The following is a 15,968-nucleotide window of genomic DNA, read 5'->3' on the forward strand; positions in this document are numbered from 1 at the left end:
ATCATACAGAGGGGCTGTGCCTCAACACACCAACAAAAGCCAGGTGCTCAGAGATCGGGGTGCCCTCTTTAAGGGGGTCCCTGATCATAACCCCAGTAAACCTCCCTCCCCAGCCCACAACTGAGGTCTCAGGGACTTCCCTCCCCAGCCCCAATCGGAGTCAGCATTTTTCTTTGCACCCCCCACCCTCAATCATCACTTTCACCCCCGATAATCGGCCTCCTCCATAATCCCCACCCCTATCCCCCTCCCTGACAATTGGCTTCTTCTCCCACCCTCCCCTCAACAGACTGAGCTGGCACACACAACTCTTCCATCCACTCCTGGTCCTCACCACATCTAAATGGATTCCCACCACCCCCCTCTCCCCCCCAGCCCCCAGTCTCCCACCCCATCCCACTATGAAACTCCCATGAGGGCCCATCCCATGGCACAGGTTGGCATCTACCAGGCCTCTCTCTGGCCATGTCAATCTTCCCCTGGCGCAATACATACCTTTTGCGTCTCCCAGGAGACCATTATAACAGTTTCACATTTAGGTGAACCTGTTGTAAACCACACCGATGCTGTGTCATGGTGTCAATATACAGCGGGGAGGTCAATACCTGTTGAGGGGACATGTTATTTAGGGTAAAATCTATTTAAATGCTTGTAAAGCAGGTTCACGTTCACAATGGGCATTAACCTGATGAGGTCAATGGCGAGGGGTGGAGAAGATCCAAAATCACAAACTCGCTGGTGAAATTTGCAGCTTCCAGATCTTGAGCCCCACCGGCAAGCGTGGGCTCAGGGTCACCACCCACCCCCCGCCCCCCCGGCCAATTGCTTTGTAAAATCTGTGGTAAAGTCACAGCATGTGGCCAGCTTCAAAGCCGCTTCATTGTCTTGCATCAGAACTGCTGCTGGAATGCCTGAAGATTGCGGTTAACAGGAAAGAGATGGTTTATTCATTATTGTGTGGTTAACTGTTGTCAAAGAATAAAATCCCACACAATATTATAAGCTAGAGGGGTGCCAATCCACATCAAGCATGGTTGACCAGAAGTCTCTCTTGCTCTTACCACCAGCCGTTGGTGTGTTAGGAAGGATTTGCAGGTGGACTCTCAACTTGTTTGTGATGTGAACACACCTTACTTGGTCATCAAGTCCTGGGATGGGACTTGAACTCAGAGCTTCTGACTCAGAGGCAGGGATTCTACCCACTGCACCACAAGACCTTCAGTAACTACAGTAATGCTTAGTTCCAAAGCAATAATTTTCTGAAAACTGTGCTAAAGTCACAGCATGTACCCAGCTTCAGAACGTTTGATTGTGTCACATCAGAACTGCTGGTGGGTTGTCTGAAGATTGCAGTTAACAGGAAGGAGGCAGATAAAGATGCAAGAAGGATGTTCATGAAGGATGATATATTTTATGCTTAGGAGGAAGAGGGTGACATATTCAGAGAAATAGTAACTATAATACATTGTAAAATTGGAACATTTAGCCCGTGAGCTTTTACCCACATTTAACCCAAGCATGGCTGATCTGTCCCTCACACCCATTAACCCTCTGTTTCTCCGTATTCTTTGATGTCCTTACCTTACACAAATCTTTCCATATTAACCTTGAAAATTTCAATTGACACAATATTCACATTCTGTTTGGGAAAGATTTCCATGACCCTCTGTGTAAAAAAAGTACAGTCTGATTTCACTCCTAAATGACCTTTTGCCAATTTTACAATTATGCTCCCTTGTTCTTGATTAACTAAACATTACAATGGTTACTGACTGTTCTTGTGGTGCAGTGGGTAGCGTCCCTGTCTCTGTGTCAGAAGTTCTGAGTTCAAGTCCAATTCCCACGACTTGATCACCACGAAAATAGATGATTCCTTATAATATTTTGAACATCTCAGTTATGCTAGCTCCAATCTTCTAGGATCAATGATATTGATAAAATGGAGAAAACCTAGAAAACTCAATGACCTAATTGATAAATTAGAATTATTCTGAATTACATCGTGTAGTGATACAAATATGTTGACACTTTGTTTATAGCTCTTGTGGTACAAATGATGAATAAAATATAAAATGTCTTTCAGCTTCCAGAATTCAGCAGAAAATTTTGAAAAAAGCCATTTCAACCACCCTAATTTCATTCCGAATATAATCACAATTATCAACAGTTGTGAATCTATCAGGTAGGTTTGGTGAGCTGAATGGTATAACATCTCTCATATTGGAAATGTGTCTAATATCTTGCAATACTAAGCATAAACAATGTTGTATGGAAGTGTAGACAAAGTTGCTACAAAATAATTTAAAATATTTCTGTTTGGACAATAATTAGTTCGAGGACTTTAGTTAGATTTCTCAGTCTGAGTTTTAGATCAATAGAATGTTAGTTACATAAAAATATCTTTGCAGCCATAAATAGACCACATGGTGATACGGTGGTTAGCATTGCTGCCTCCCGGCGCCAGTGACCTGGATTCAATTCCAGCCTCGGATGACTGTCTTTGTGGCGTTTGCACATTCTCCTCACAGAATCATAGAATCCTACTGTGCAGAAGGAGGCCATTCGCCCCATTAAGTCTGCACTGGCCACAATCCCACCCAGGTCCTATCCCCATAACCCCATGCATTTACTGTACCTAATCCCCCTGACACTAAGGGGCAATTTAGCAAGGACAATCCACCTAACCCACACATCTTTGGACCAGGGGAGGAAACCCACACAGACACAGGGAGAATGTGCAAACTCCACACAGCCAGTCACCAAAGGCCAGAATTGTGTCAGGGGGACTAGCAGGGTAAATATGTGGGGTTACAGGAATAGGGCTCGGGTGTGATTGCTTTCAGTGAAGGCTCGATGGGCCGAATGGTCTCCTTCTGCACTGTAGTGATCCTATTCTATGAAATTTCCAAGATTGATTTTTCGATCAATAAAATGTGAGCTGTATAAAAAAATCTCTTTAAGAGGCATAATTGACATAAGGGATAGATATCAGTCTTCAATACACCCATTATCAGGGTGAAAACAAAACCAAAAGTCAACATTCTCACAGGGCTGTACCTGGTGCCCCAAAAAATATATTCAGTGCTAACAAGTGACTTTTTAAAAAATTTAGGTCACTTTCCTGTGGAGTTGGGAGGAGTGTCTTGGTTCTACAGCAATGTTGAGGGTTATCGATGTTCCATGACTGACCTTTCTTCCATGTGCTTTCCCCAGCACCACCACACCCTCCCACCCCAACTCTTACCCTAACACCTTCCAGGATTTGCCCAACAAGGCGGCAAATATTCACTAGATTGACTGCTGCAGCTCTCTTTCACAAGGCTCTTCTGGGTTTAAACATGTGCAATTTCTGAACCTTCCTTTCTGTTTACAGGAATTACCTTAATAAAAATGAGAAAATCACAAATGCCGCGCAGAAAAGTGAAATCCTTTCAATTCTGAATGAAATGGAAAAAAAGAGAAAAGACAGCTTGATAAAAACCTTGTTTCGTAAATTAAAGGTATGGTATGAGCAAAGTAAACATGTACCCCAAAAGTGAATTTTAAAAGCCTGTAGAAGCAACTTCTTATAAAATTGAGAAAGCACAGAATGCTTACAGTGCAAAAAGAGGCCATTTGGCCCATACAGGTCTGCACAGATTCTCTTACGGACTACCTTAACCAGGCCCACTCTGCTGCCCTATCCCTACAACCCATTGCACTCAACATGGCTAATCCACCTAACCTACACAACTTGGGACAATGTAGCATGTCCAATCCAATTAACATGCACACATCTTTGGACATGTGAGAGGAAACCCACACAGACATGGGAGACAACATGCAAACTCCACATAGTCACCCAAGGACAGAATTGAACCCAGGTCTCTGCCACTCTGAGGTAGCAGTGCTAACCACTGTGCCACCTAGCACTGAGTTATACGAAGTCCCAGAATCATGTTGAGAAAAATGTTGAGAAAGATTCTTCATTTTCTTTATACATGATGACTGATACTTATGTATACTGTGCTCAATCCCTACCATTTTCCACCATTTTTACTCAACCTTATTAAAGGAAAATTCCCATTGCTCTTGACAATGTGCAAATCTGTATTAGGAAATATCCAAATAACATTTGGAAATATCTGGCTTAACAAATTGTTAACATTTGTTTGGGGGTCAAGTTTTGAAAAGAAGAATTATTTTCCATTTATATAATTTGAGTTATTGTGAATTAAATCCTTCACTTTCTTCCTTAGCCTCACTGCAAAATGCTGGTGACAGCAAAATGGCTTGACTGTCCGGAGCCCATAGACAATATTTATGATATTACAGAGGAATATCTCACAAAGCTAAAGAAATTGAAAGCACTACAGTATCAGGTATGTCACAGGATTGAGAAAAACCTCCTCATAATCAATAGCTTTCTCTAATGCACAGTAATAACACTGCAAAGATGATAATCCACAGTTGTGCCAACATTCTGCTAACCATTTTGAAGAGAATGTTAGAATACTGCCAATAGATCGATATGTAAATGTCTTTGTGGCGGGACACTGAGCTGTACAAAGACCCAGAATCATTCCATGCTATCTTAACCAACTTCCACAGATGGGGCATGCAATTAGCCTTCTTAACCTTGGGCTGGGGAAGGAAGAACAGTTAGACTGAACTCTCACTTGTGGTCATGTCCCAGAGCAGTGACTCATGTTGGAATCACACATGGGTGTGGACAGAATTAAGTGTGATTGCTAAAGTTCACAATCACTGCTAACCCTCAGAAACTGAAATTGCAGCACTCACAGGGACATGGGATGGAGGAGACGTTTTCAAAAGACTCAGACTTTTGGAGATAGTGGGGTGGGAGCAATAGTGACAAATTTGTAGCAGAGGATGGGTGCTGGTTTGCCAACAGGCTGACACCTCCTGATAATTTGTCCAGGGATAGCTTCAAGGATTTGGCAGTAGCTCATCCAGCATTGGCAGGAAACCATTTAAAGAATATATTGAGGTAATTTAGCAAGGCATTATTGAGGCAGAATGGATTTTTACCAGAGCACACGGGAGATCTGCCTTGTCTGCAGCTCATCAACTCGTGAACCTCCATCTGATCCCTCTTCATTCACCTCAGCAGCATTCACAGTGGGGTTACCAATCACCCTTCACTTTGGCTGCTCTGTATGGCTCTCTGTATGGTGTCCTCGGGCCAGGGTCCTCAGTTGGACCGTGAATAGGGAGGGGCAGCCTCCTGTGGAACTAAGCATGGTTGAGAGTGAGCATGGTCAGGGCCAGAAAATGGTTCTTCCTCCTAATCATTTTCTACCTTGGAAAAATTCAATCCACAAAGAACACTGGCAGTTGGTGGGAAGTGCTCAGTATGAAAGCAAACCTTTCGAAAATAAGTAACAGCAGAAAACTGGAGGATGGAGGGAGCCTCAATTTCCAAAAAGCTCTTTGATAAACATTTAACTTGGAAACATTTCATAAAAAAATGTAGATGTTTGCTTTTAAAGGAATAAAATATTCCATATCCACACCCTGCTATAATTCTTATCTTGTTTTTTTTAAACAGGATCTACTGAGAGAAATCCATAAGCAGCTCATTACAGAATATATTCTAAGAATTATGAAGAAAAGGCTGAATTGCAAAACAGAAAATCAACAGAAACAAGTAGCAAACCAGATAGAGAATGAAGCTGACCAATTACAGAAATTATTCAGTTTCTTTGTAAGTAAACCAAATGAGTTCTGAAAATGATGGGAGGCGGGATATGGCATTGGAACGGGAAAGCAAGTTGCACAAAGGATTGGGAGAAACAGACAGCACTAGAATGAAAAACAGTGATGTGATAGGTCGACATTAGGTTTACAGTGCATATATGTAACCACACAAAGCTTGGCGGATAAGACTGGTCAGCTGCAGTAAAATGCTGAAAAATCTCCACAGGTTTGAGAGCATCTGTGGAGAAAAGCTAAGCTTTTGAGTCTGGATGACCCTTCATCAGAGCTGAAGACAACTGTAAATAGGACGAGATTGACACTGTTGTGGTGAGGTGGGAGGAGGGGGGAGTGTGAGGTGGGCGCTGTGGCTACTGGATAGAGGGCCAGCAGTTGGTGGAGACAGGGAAGATTGACAGCAATGTCATGGGCAAAAAAATACAAAGGGATTGTAAATGGTGGTGGTCATGGCTAAGAAGGGTGCTAATAGCAGCCATTAAGAGATCAGAACATGGAAATGGCAGAACAAAAGTAAGCAGAATGTCAAAAAACAACCTGAAACAGATAATCAATGGCCCTGGGTGGGAGAAGAAGAGACAGCAATATGGGAAAAATGATGGAAAGCAGGATTTAATAAAGAAGGGGAAGTTTTTGAGTTGGGCTTCACTGGAACATTGCAACTGGCCAAGGATGGACATATGGACATTAGAGCAGGATGGTGTGTTTAAATGGCAATCAACAAAAAGGTCTGGGTCATGTTTGGAGACAGAGTAGTGTTCTGCAAAGCAGTCATCCAGTCTGTATTTAGCCTGTCAACATAACTAGACAACATTGGGAACAGAGGATGCAATAGACCAAATTAGAGTGAACATAAAGTCATGCTTCACCTGAATAGAGTGTTTAAGCCTTTGGAAGATGAGCAGATGCAGGTTCTCTGATTGCATTGGAAGGTTCTGTGGGTGGTGGGTGAGGTGTTGGGTGTGATGGAGGACTGGACCAAGGGGGTGTAAGGGGAAATGTATTTAGTGGTGACATCATGCTGGAGTTGGTGGAAATAGCTGAGGATGATCTTCTGAATGCGGAGACTGGTGGGGTGAAAAATGAGGAGAAGGGAGCTCCAATCCTGGTCTGGAAGGGAGGGGAAAGGGTGAGAACAGGGTCATGGGAGACGGGTCGGACACAGTTGAGAACCCACAGTGGGTGGGAAATCACGATTAAGGAAAAAGGACGACTTATCGGCAGTGCTGTTTTGGAGACTGGCATCATCAGAACAAATGGGATGGAAGTGAAGGAACTGAGAGAATAAGATGGAGTCCTTACAGGAAGTGGGGTGTGAAAAGCTGTAGCCAAGATAGCTGTGGGAGTCAGTGAACTTGTAGTGGATATTAATGGACAGTCCATCAGATGCGCAGAGAAAGAGGTCAAGGAAGGGAAGGGAAGGGAAGTGTTGGAGATGGATCATGTGGAAATGATAGAAGGATGGAAATTAGAAGTGAAATTGATGCATTTTTTCAAGTCCAGACGAGAGCTTGATGCAGCACCGAAATAGTCAGTGATATACCAATAAAGAAGTTGTGGGAGGGGGCCAAAATAGAATTGAAACAAGGAATGTTCGAATACTTTGACAGTTTAACTCATTAAGTGCACGTGCACTATTATAGCAGTGGAATCCCTTCTTTCTGCTGCCTGTACTTGTAAAATCCACCCAGGTACATGTCCAGGCCTTTATTGAGGTTGTGTAATGAAACAGATAGGTACGTGTACAAACAAGCATTGCTTGATTCAACAACCATTGGAATTGTGTTTAGCAACAGCCAACTTGCAGTAGATTCTAAGAGCTGCATTTCCAAGTTTAGAGGATAATTTGGGAAATGGGAATAAGATCATTTCTACTTCTTCTGAACTTGCTGGTGTAGAGGAAAAAAAATTCATGGCAAGTGAAATATAATCAAAGTAGTATTTATAACAGGAATGATCAGAATTAGAAATGTGATGGCATAGAATTAACTCCCCCCACCATGCACCAGAGAATGATCCCCCCACCCCACCCCCTCAATCCCACCAGACAGCAATTGGGCCTCCCTCCTCTCTAACCTCCCCCACCACCCCGCCACAGAGATACATCTGACCCACCTCCTCCTCCCCACCAGGGAATGATCAGGCCTGCCTCCCCTCCCCCTGCCCCACCAGACAAAAATCTGGCCTCCCTCTGCACACCCCCTACCATCTGCCATCAACCACCACGCCACCCCCCCCCCCCCCGCCCCCCCGCCCCCCCACCGCCAACTTCCTGCACCAGACAACGATCTGGCTATCCTCCTCCCTCCCCTCCATTCACCAGAGATACATCTGACCCACCTCCTCCTTCCCCCCACCAGAAAATGATCAGGCATCCCTCCTCCCTCCCCCCTCTCCCCCCACCACTGATCTGAGTCAGAGGGCTATTGGAAGCTCTGAACTTACCTCTTCAGAAGCTGGAGTGCCCGAAACAGACTTTTGCGGAGCATGTCTGTTTCTCCCTGAATCTAGACGCGTGTACACGATGGTAAAGGGGGAAATGCTGGTAAAATTGGGCATCCAGCTCATTAAGGCAATTTAAATACATTTAAATTGCTGTTGTGGTTTGGATTGCGGCCATTATTGGGTCTTGGTAAAGTGGGCATCTCTGCGGACGCAGATCGCATTAATGGCCTCATGCTCAACTTTGCTATGTTTTTGCATCCGAAAATGGGTGCGACGTAATGGTAAAATCAGGCCCAGTGACCCAAGCGAGGAATCAAACCCGGGTCTCTGGTGCTGTAAGGCAGCAGTGCCACCGTGCCGGGTAGTTATAAATCACTTGAGGCACCTGTTGCATTTCATTACCTCAGCAATATATACTGATTACTGTTCTGCCACCACACTCGTAGCATTTCTTCTTTAATGTATCTAATAGGAGAATTGTTTTTGTTTCCCACTTAACCAGGGATCTGAAGCTACATATCTAGAGTCTGCACTCCGTGAAATAGCTGAAATCATCCGACTAAGTGATGTCAATGCAATTATAATGGAAGTTGCTGCACTCTTTCAAGACTTCCCGGATGTTGGGTAAGAACAGTTAGAAAAGTATTTCCACATATCTGATGATGTTTCGTGAAGTGACTCATTAGAAATTCACTTACGCTTTGAAAAGAGTCCAATTTTCATTCTGTTCAGATATGTAGGGAATATGTTTAAAGTTTTCTAAGTATTCTTTGCAGTATTTAAATTTCAATGCCCGCATAGATCACTTTGATAAGGCCTTTCCATAATTTGAAAGTTGTACAAACACAAGCATGTAAGGATAGGGATGTTTTTGTGTTTAACAGATGCAATGTTGTTAAAATATTTTTTGGAATATTTTAGGTGCATAGTAAATGGAGCTAAACATAACATCAGGAAAACACAGTTCTTAGAAGTTAAAAGCTGTTATGCATTACACTGTAGTATTAAATAACCTAATTCAAACAGCATTTTATAGCAATTTTCAATTAAACCTGTGTGAAAGTCAAAGATGCAATAACACTGATTGGAGAGAGTTCTGTAATGGAAAATCATCTTCCAAACAAATCCAAGCATTGCCAAATGTCTGAGAAAACATGCAATCTTGCTGGAAATGGGAGCAATTGGATGAAACTGAATTTTAATTGTTCTTAAGAAATGTTTGTGGCATTGTGAGGGAGTTGAGTGTGTGGACTGATCGTGCAACCAATAAAACCCCTACAATGGCGGTAATATATTGACAATGAGAAGAAATCTCTGGAAAGTGGCTGATGCATTATAGGCAATGGTTCCTTTGAGTATGCAGATTGCATGTATGCTGTAATGCTCTGCATTAATTAATGCTCTTCAAACACAGCAGGATAGCGTAAAATAAAGGGTACACTTTCTAAAGGGGGCACAGGAGTAGGGACACTTGGGTTTATTTGTGCTTAAATCATTGACAGTGGCAGGACAATATGAGAGCACAATTGATAAAATGTACAGCATCCTGGGCTTTATTATTAGGGGCATAGAGTATAAGAGCAAGTAAGTTGTGTAAAATGTGTATAGAACACTGGTTCAGCCTCAACTGGAGTACTGCACCCAGTTCTGGCTGTCACACTTTAGGAAAGATGTGAAGACATTAGAGAGTGTAGAAAACATTCACTAGAATGGTTCCAGGGATGAGGAACTTGCATTACAAATGTAGATTGGAAAAATCTCTGTTTTCCTTGGAGCAATGAAGTGGAGATGCCGCTGTTGGACTGGGGTGGACACAGTAAGAAGTCTCACAACACCAGGTTAAAGTCCAACAGCTTTATTTGGTAGCACAAGCTTTCAGAACGCTGCCCCTTCATCAGGTGAGCAAGGCTGAGAGATTTGGTATTCAAAGTCTAGACAAAGTAGGTAGGGAAAAAAATGTTCCCATTGGTGGCAGCGTCAAGAACAAGAGGGCACAAATAAGGTAATTGGCAAAAGAAGCAATATTGACATGAGGAAAAATCTCTTCACACAGATAGCAATTAGGATGTGGAATTCACTGCCTGAATGTGTGGTGAAGGCAGCTTCAATTGAGGCATTTAAAGGGGAATTGGATTGTTATTGTAAAAGGAAGAATGTGCAGGGCTCTGGGGAGAAGGCAAGAGAGTGACAGAATGGTAAAATGCTCCTATGGAGAGCTGGCATAGACACGATGGGCTGAATGCCCCCCTTCTGTCCTGCAACAATTCTGTGATTCTATGAAAACTTTGCCCGATACTGCTATTGATGTACAGTCCTTCACTTTGCATTGAATTTCCTGATTCAATAGTGATGGTGGAATAAATAGTCTGCTGGCACAGATTCCAGACAAAACTCTCTACTGAATGCTCCAAAAATTGACTTGGACTTTCCATATTTACACAACTATGATGCATCACTCACCAGTTGTAGACTTTCTGACCCCAGCCCATTGTCTGGGTGAGGATATTTTGTATATTTGAAAGTGGCTGTGCAGTCTCTGTGAGGGAGTCTGCCCGGAGGTGACTTTAAATGAATGCTTCAAGTATGGATTACTGGTGACCTTGAAAAGTTGCTGAGCGTGTAGCTGGCAGTCCTGTGGCAGGATTCAAACTGTCAGCATCATAATTTTAATTCTAAGTAAACTACTGCAATCAACTGCATAAGCAGTTATTATGCAATCAAATGCATACTTCAATAACCTTAAAGAAATTGCATTAATTAGAACAAAAGCTGCTAAAATCACGTGTGTTATTGGTCAACTCAAGTTTCTGCCCCCAGTCTGCAGCCAATGGTGTTCTGAAAAAGCAGCTGATATTATTGACTCCTATCATCTGCTGGTGTAGAAATTTCCAGAGCGTAATATTAAACTTGCCACACACCAGTGTCCAAAACATCCAAAGTGTTGAGAATTCTGATTCATGTTAATGCAGAAAACAGGCATCACTGATTAAGATTTTATTACAATTGGATAATTTCTTTCCAAAGTTGTTATTAGCTAAGCTAGCAATTCACCCCTGCATGCAGATATCCACTGACCAGTGTGCCTGGAGAGAATAATTATTCTAAAGTTAAAATAAAGTTTATTTATTAGTCACAAGTAAGGCTTTCATTAACACTGCGATGAAGTTAGTGTGAAATTCCTCTAGTCGGCACACTCCAGTGCCTGTTTGGGTCAATACGCCTAACCTGCACGTCTTTCAGACTGTGGGAGGAAACCGGAGCACCCGGAGGAAACCCACACTGACACGGGGAGAATGTGCAAACTCTGCACAGACAGTGACCCAAGCTGGGAATCAAACCCAGATCCCTGACGCTATGAGACTTTTATGTAGCTGTAAGCATAGTTCTGTTACAATAGAATTCTTTTGAAACATTCAGCCTCATCCAACATTCCACTCTCTACAGGAAAGAACACATCAAAACCATCTTACACATGAAAGTCAATGTGAAAAAATCAGATGAAAAGAAGATTCTGAATATTCTCAACACTCCTATGAACATTGGAGACTCTTCTGTAAACAGGAAACTCTTTTCCAACACGACCCTTCTTAAAGCTATCTAGAAATCAACTCCTCATTGGGAAACAATGCAGCAAAAGAATGATTTCTTTTTGGTCAACACTGAGCACATCAAAGCCAGATGTAGCACTGTCAAATGGTAACTTATCGCTTGTACTACTATGGAATTTCTCCTTTTCCCACACAGCAGCCACCCTTTGGTTGATTGCCTAATTAAAAAGAAAGCACTTGCATTTTATGGAACATCTATCTATCACGTTCTCAGCTTATCCAAAAGAACTTTACCGCTGTTAGAAATTGCTGATTACATTGTCATGATGTAACATGTGTTATAAATGCTAGTGTCAGCCTGAGTTTATCTCGGGGGGAGAGGGGGGAGATTAAATTCATGGGATAACAAGGTTTAGAACTGTACATTAGGATTCAGATGGCGTGTGGTAGACAAAGGTAAGTCCATTGGCATTCTAGTGTTTGTTCAGATCCTGTTGCTGTCCCGACACCTTTACTTATTTAGATTCAATGGCAGCAGGAGGGGGTCATGATCAAATTATGTTGGTGAATTCTGCTCTTCAGTGGAGGGAGGAGTAATCTGTTTGCGGGAAACAGATAGAGGAAGCAGGCTGATGTAAAATGGAACACCAGACTGCAGCAACATGAGTCTCTGCTCTGGCCTGAAGGTCACACCGTAAGAGGTTCAATTTCTTATGGCCAATATTTGCACAGAATGGAAGTTCATTCTGAAAATGTTATGAAGACAATACACTTGTTTTTAAATTTGTTCTTGGGATGTGAGTGCTATTGGCAAGATCAACATATGTTGCTCATCCATAATGGTCCTTGAACTGAGTGGCTTACTCAGCCATTACGTTGGGCAGTTAAGAGTCAATGATGTTGCCAGAGTTCTGGATTCGCATGCAGGCCAGACTGGGTAAGGACAGCAGATTTCTTCCCCTGGAGGACATTAGTGAACAATCTGGTAGTTTCATGATTCTTATTAATGAGACTAGCGCTATGTAAGCATCCCCTAAACAGGAGCTTACATTTTCTCTATGTTAGAAGTGAAGCTGTGTTGAATGAGTGAATGATGATTGTAGCTGGGGTACTCTGTGGTCTCTAGCTCTGCAATAAAGCAGCTCAACGATTCACATCTGGCTTCACCTAATGCTGTTATTGTGGCCTCACTGAACACTGAGCATGCACCTATTGTAAATCTACCCTAATATTTAATCACTATCCATGGATTATGCTTTGAGATGGAGCCATTGTTGTTAAGTAGGGAAACTCAGCAGTCACCTTGAAGTGCCAGCCGCTTTGGCCTGAATGTTCTTGTCCACTGGAATGAGATTTTAAACAGCACACAATGTACAACTTCAATCCCATTATCTTATTCTGGATTTGAATCTGGAGGTGAAAGATGACTTACCACTGTTGAATAGTTTACAAAATTATAAATTCAGATTATAAATTCTTTGACTCCAGATGGTCCTGATGCACATTCTGAGTGTATTTTTAACTCAGAATCACAACATCAATAAGAGGATTCTGTGCCAAGATTCAGCTTTTACTTTAATGTTTTACTTGATATAACATAAGGTACAACAGTCACAAAAAGTTAAAATTTCTCAAGCAATCAATGCTGGACTTTCGGAACTTTGTTTTAATTGGATGAAAAGTGAAACGTTTTGATATGGGTGGATACATAAGACTCATAGCACAGAAAGTATTTTAACAGGCGGAATTTTCCTGTCCAACCACCGTGGCAATAGTCACGGGCCAGACAGAAAATTTGGTGGACCATTCAAAGGTCTTTTGATCTTTGGGCAGGAATTTCTGGCCTTAGGCAGTGCGTGGCTGGAAAATCTCGCCCATTTTCACAATTTGGGTGATGACGTTCTGAGAAATTTCAGGTTATTTTCCATACTAATTTTACATCATACTCAGGCAAGCAAGGTTATCAACTGTCTCATGAGCAGAAGAATAAGAGAGGGATAGCTATAGGGATGCAAACAAATGTACTGGGCGGGGTTTTCTGGTCATGCTCGCCCTGAAACCGGCAAATCCTGCCCGAGGTCAATGGACCTTTCCATGGTCCGCCTTCCGCCCAGCATGATTCCCATGGCGGGCAGAACGGAAAATTCGCCCACTACCTCTTTATTACATTTTAAGCCAATAACATTCTTTGGAAACAGTAGCCTAGAAATTATAGTTGACAATAATAGAGAGTAAACTGTGAACACTTTTATTGGGCATTCTCCGTCCAGTATTGTAACAGGCTGAATGGGCCGAAGGGCCTTTTTCCCGGGCTTTTTTTTGTCTTTGTATTTGTGCTTATATCAAAATACCAGGGCAAGAGAGTCAAATCAACAACGTAAGCATTTGTTGATGTTGCGAATAGTTACTTCTAGGCTATCCTATTTAAAACTTGTGTTTAATAGACACAATATTCAGCATTAGAACAATTACATTTTAATACCTAGTCATCAGCTGAGGGCATTAAATAATTTCAATATTAGAAATCATGTTAATTTTCTTCAAAAGCCATTCTGGTGCATTATGTAGATACTGCTGCATACATGTATCTGCCCAGTATTTTACAGAATTAAAAAAATGTTTGCATAGTTTTACAATATACCTAAAAATGAAATGAGCCAGGTAATGTACTTACAATTACAAAAAGTATTATGACTCTTATTGCTACTCCTATGTTTCTATGTTAAATACAAATGCACTATGTAATTATATAAGTCTGTTTCCTAATAGGACTTCCGCAGTATTAAAAAAAATCTGCATTTTTGTTTATGAATGTACATGCAAAATGATTTGTGTTTTATAACAATTTTATGCATTATTCTCTGTTGGAGACAGTGACGTAACTGAGGTTTACTCACACAATCTCTGGCTTTACTCCGGTGCTTCACAAATAAAAAGTACAATTGTTATTTGGCTTGTTATTGTTTGCGTTTTCTAAAACAATCTGATCTCTGAGCAGGCACTCTGTATAACACAATTTCTGGTTTGCAAGTCTGACATATTCCTTTTTTCCTATGAAAAATGTTAAGTTTAATGCATTATAACAAACCCATGGGTTGACAATGTTTAGTGTAATACAATCTCTTCAAGATCTCATCAATTTGGGTGTAGGATTTCTGCTCAGCTATTCAGAACATCTGGAATAAATTTGTCCAGCTGGTTGTCAAGTTGATAATCAGTTGAAATCTGTAAAACTTTGCAAATGGTGCTGTACAACGTTCACTGGCAGTTCCCGTTGTTTGATAACAATGGCTGCCGGTTGAGGACTAAATGGTGTCCATGGCATGCCTACACTTCTGTGAATTGTGCTGTCCGGCAGGTTGGTGAAGGACGGATGTGTCTGCAGCTAACATCTGCCAGACATATGGAGAGCAGGCAGATTACATCAGTCAGTGTGCCAAGCTGATGTCGTGCCATTGCAGCTGTTTTGGAGCTCCAAGTTCCAACTGATGTTCCCCGCAGTTGGGTATCCCATCTCCAGCTCACAGAACTGAACACGCATTAAGCAGCATGAAAGGTCACATCCCAATCCGAGCATCATCAGTAGGAACATTAGAAATAGGAGCAGAAGGAAGGCATAGTCTCTTCAAACCTGTGGCTGATCTTTGACTTCATCAGCACTTTCTCACCTAATCCCATCCAGGAATCCATTAATCTCAGCCTTGAATATACTCAATAATTGAACATCCTTTTGGTACCGAGAATTCCAAAGATTCACCGGCCTCATTTCAGTCTTCACTTGCCTGGATTAGTCCAGCTCCAACAATACTCAAGAAGCTCCACATTATCCCAGTGTTACAGTCCCCATAGAGACCAATGACATTTAAAACTGTGATGAATGCCCCAGGGACCAAATAACTGCAGGACAAGATTTCCTGTGTTCAGACTTTTACTGCAAAAAACAACTTAAGTCAACATAGATTAAACATTACTTAACAGGCAACTGACACAGCAAACCAAAGAAAATGTACTTATGCATTAAATAATTAACTCAATCAAAATTCTTCTTTCAGCTCATTTTGTTATGCACCACACTCCTGGCAGATGGGCAGCAATACAAAATCATGTCCCAGGTATTCCCAGTTTCCTGAAGACTCATTTTCCCTACAATGCCGAGTCAAATCATTCCACTTGGAACATCCTGGCACCAACTTTCACCAGCAAAGGCTAATCTTGGTGAATTATTTTCCTGAGATCCTGACAAGTCCCATTAGTTCAGTA

The 15,968-nt window shown here is 41.9% G+C and overlaps 1 protein-coding gene across 4 annotated transcripts in view; it reads left to right on the plus strand.

The window, feature by feature from the left end:
- Positions 1-14,656, plus strand: part of LOC145352554 (tumor necrosis factor alpha-induced protein 2-like) — a 64,580-nt gene extending 49,924 nt beyond the window's left edge. For all 4 annotated transcript variants that reach the window (XM_080202557.1, XM_080202554.1, XM_080202555.1 and 1 more), the window contains exons 8-13: positions 2,084-2,182; positions 3,374-3,500; positions 4,239-4,361; positions 5,552-5,707; positions 8,663-8,784; positions 11,605-14,656. In XM_080202557.1, coding sequence (XP_080058683.1) covers positions 2,084-2,182; positions 3,374-3,500; positions 4,239-4,361; positions 5,552-5,707; positions 8,663-8,784; positions 11,605-11,761 — 784 coding nt within the window. In that variant the 3' untranslated portion in view covers positions 11,762-14,656. The remainder of the gene's footprint in view (positions 1-2,083; positions 2,183-3,373; positions 3,501-4,238; positions 4,362-5,551; positions 5,708-8,662; positions 8,785-11,604) is intronic.
- The last annotated feature ends 1,312 nt before the right edge of the window (positions 14,657-15,968 follow it).

Source organism: Carcharhinus amblyrhynchos, chromosome 14 (genome assembly GCF_965287045.1).
Source record: "Carcharhinus amblyrhynchos chromosome 14, sCarAmb.v2.hapA, whole genome shotgun sequence".
NCBI classification, from domain to species: domain Eukaryota; kingdom Metazoa; phylum Chordata; class Chondrichthyes; order Carcharhiniformes; family Carcharhinidae; genus Carcharhinus; species Carcharhinus amblyrhynchos.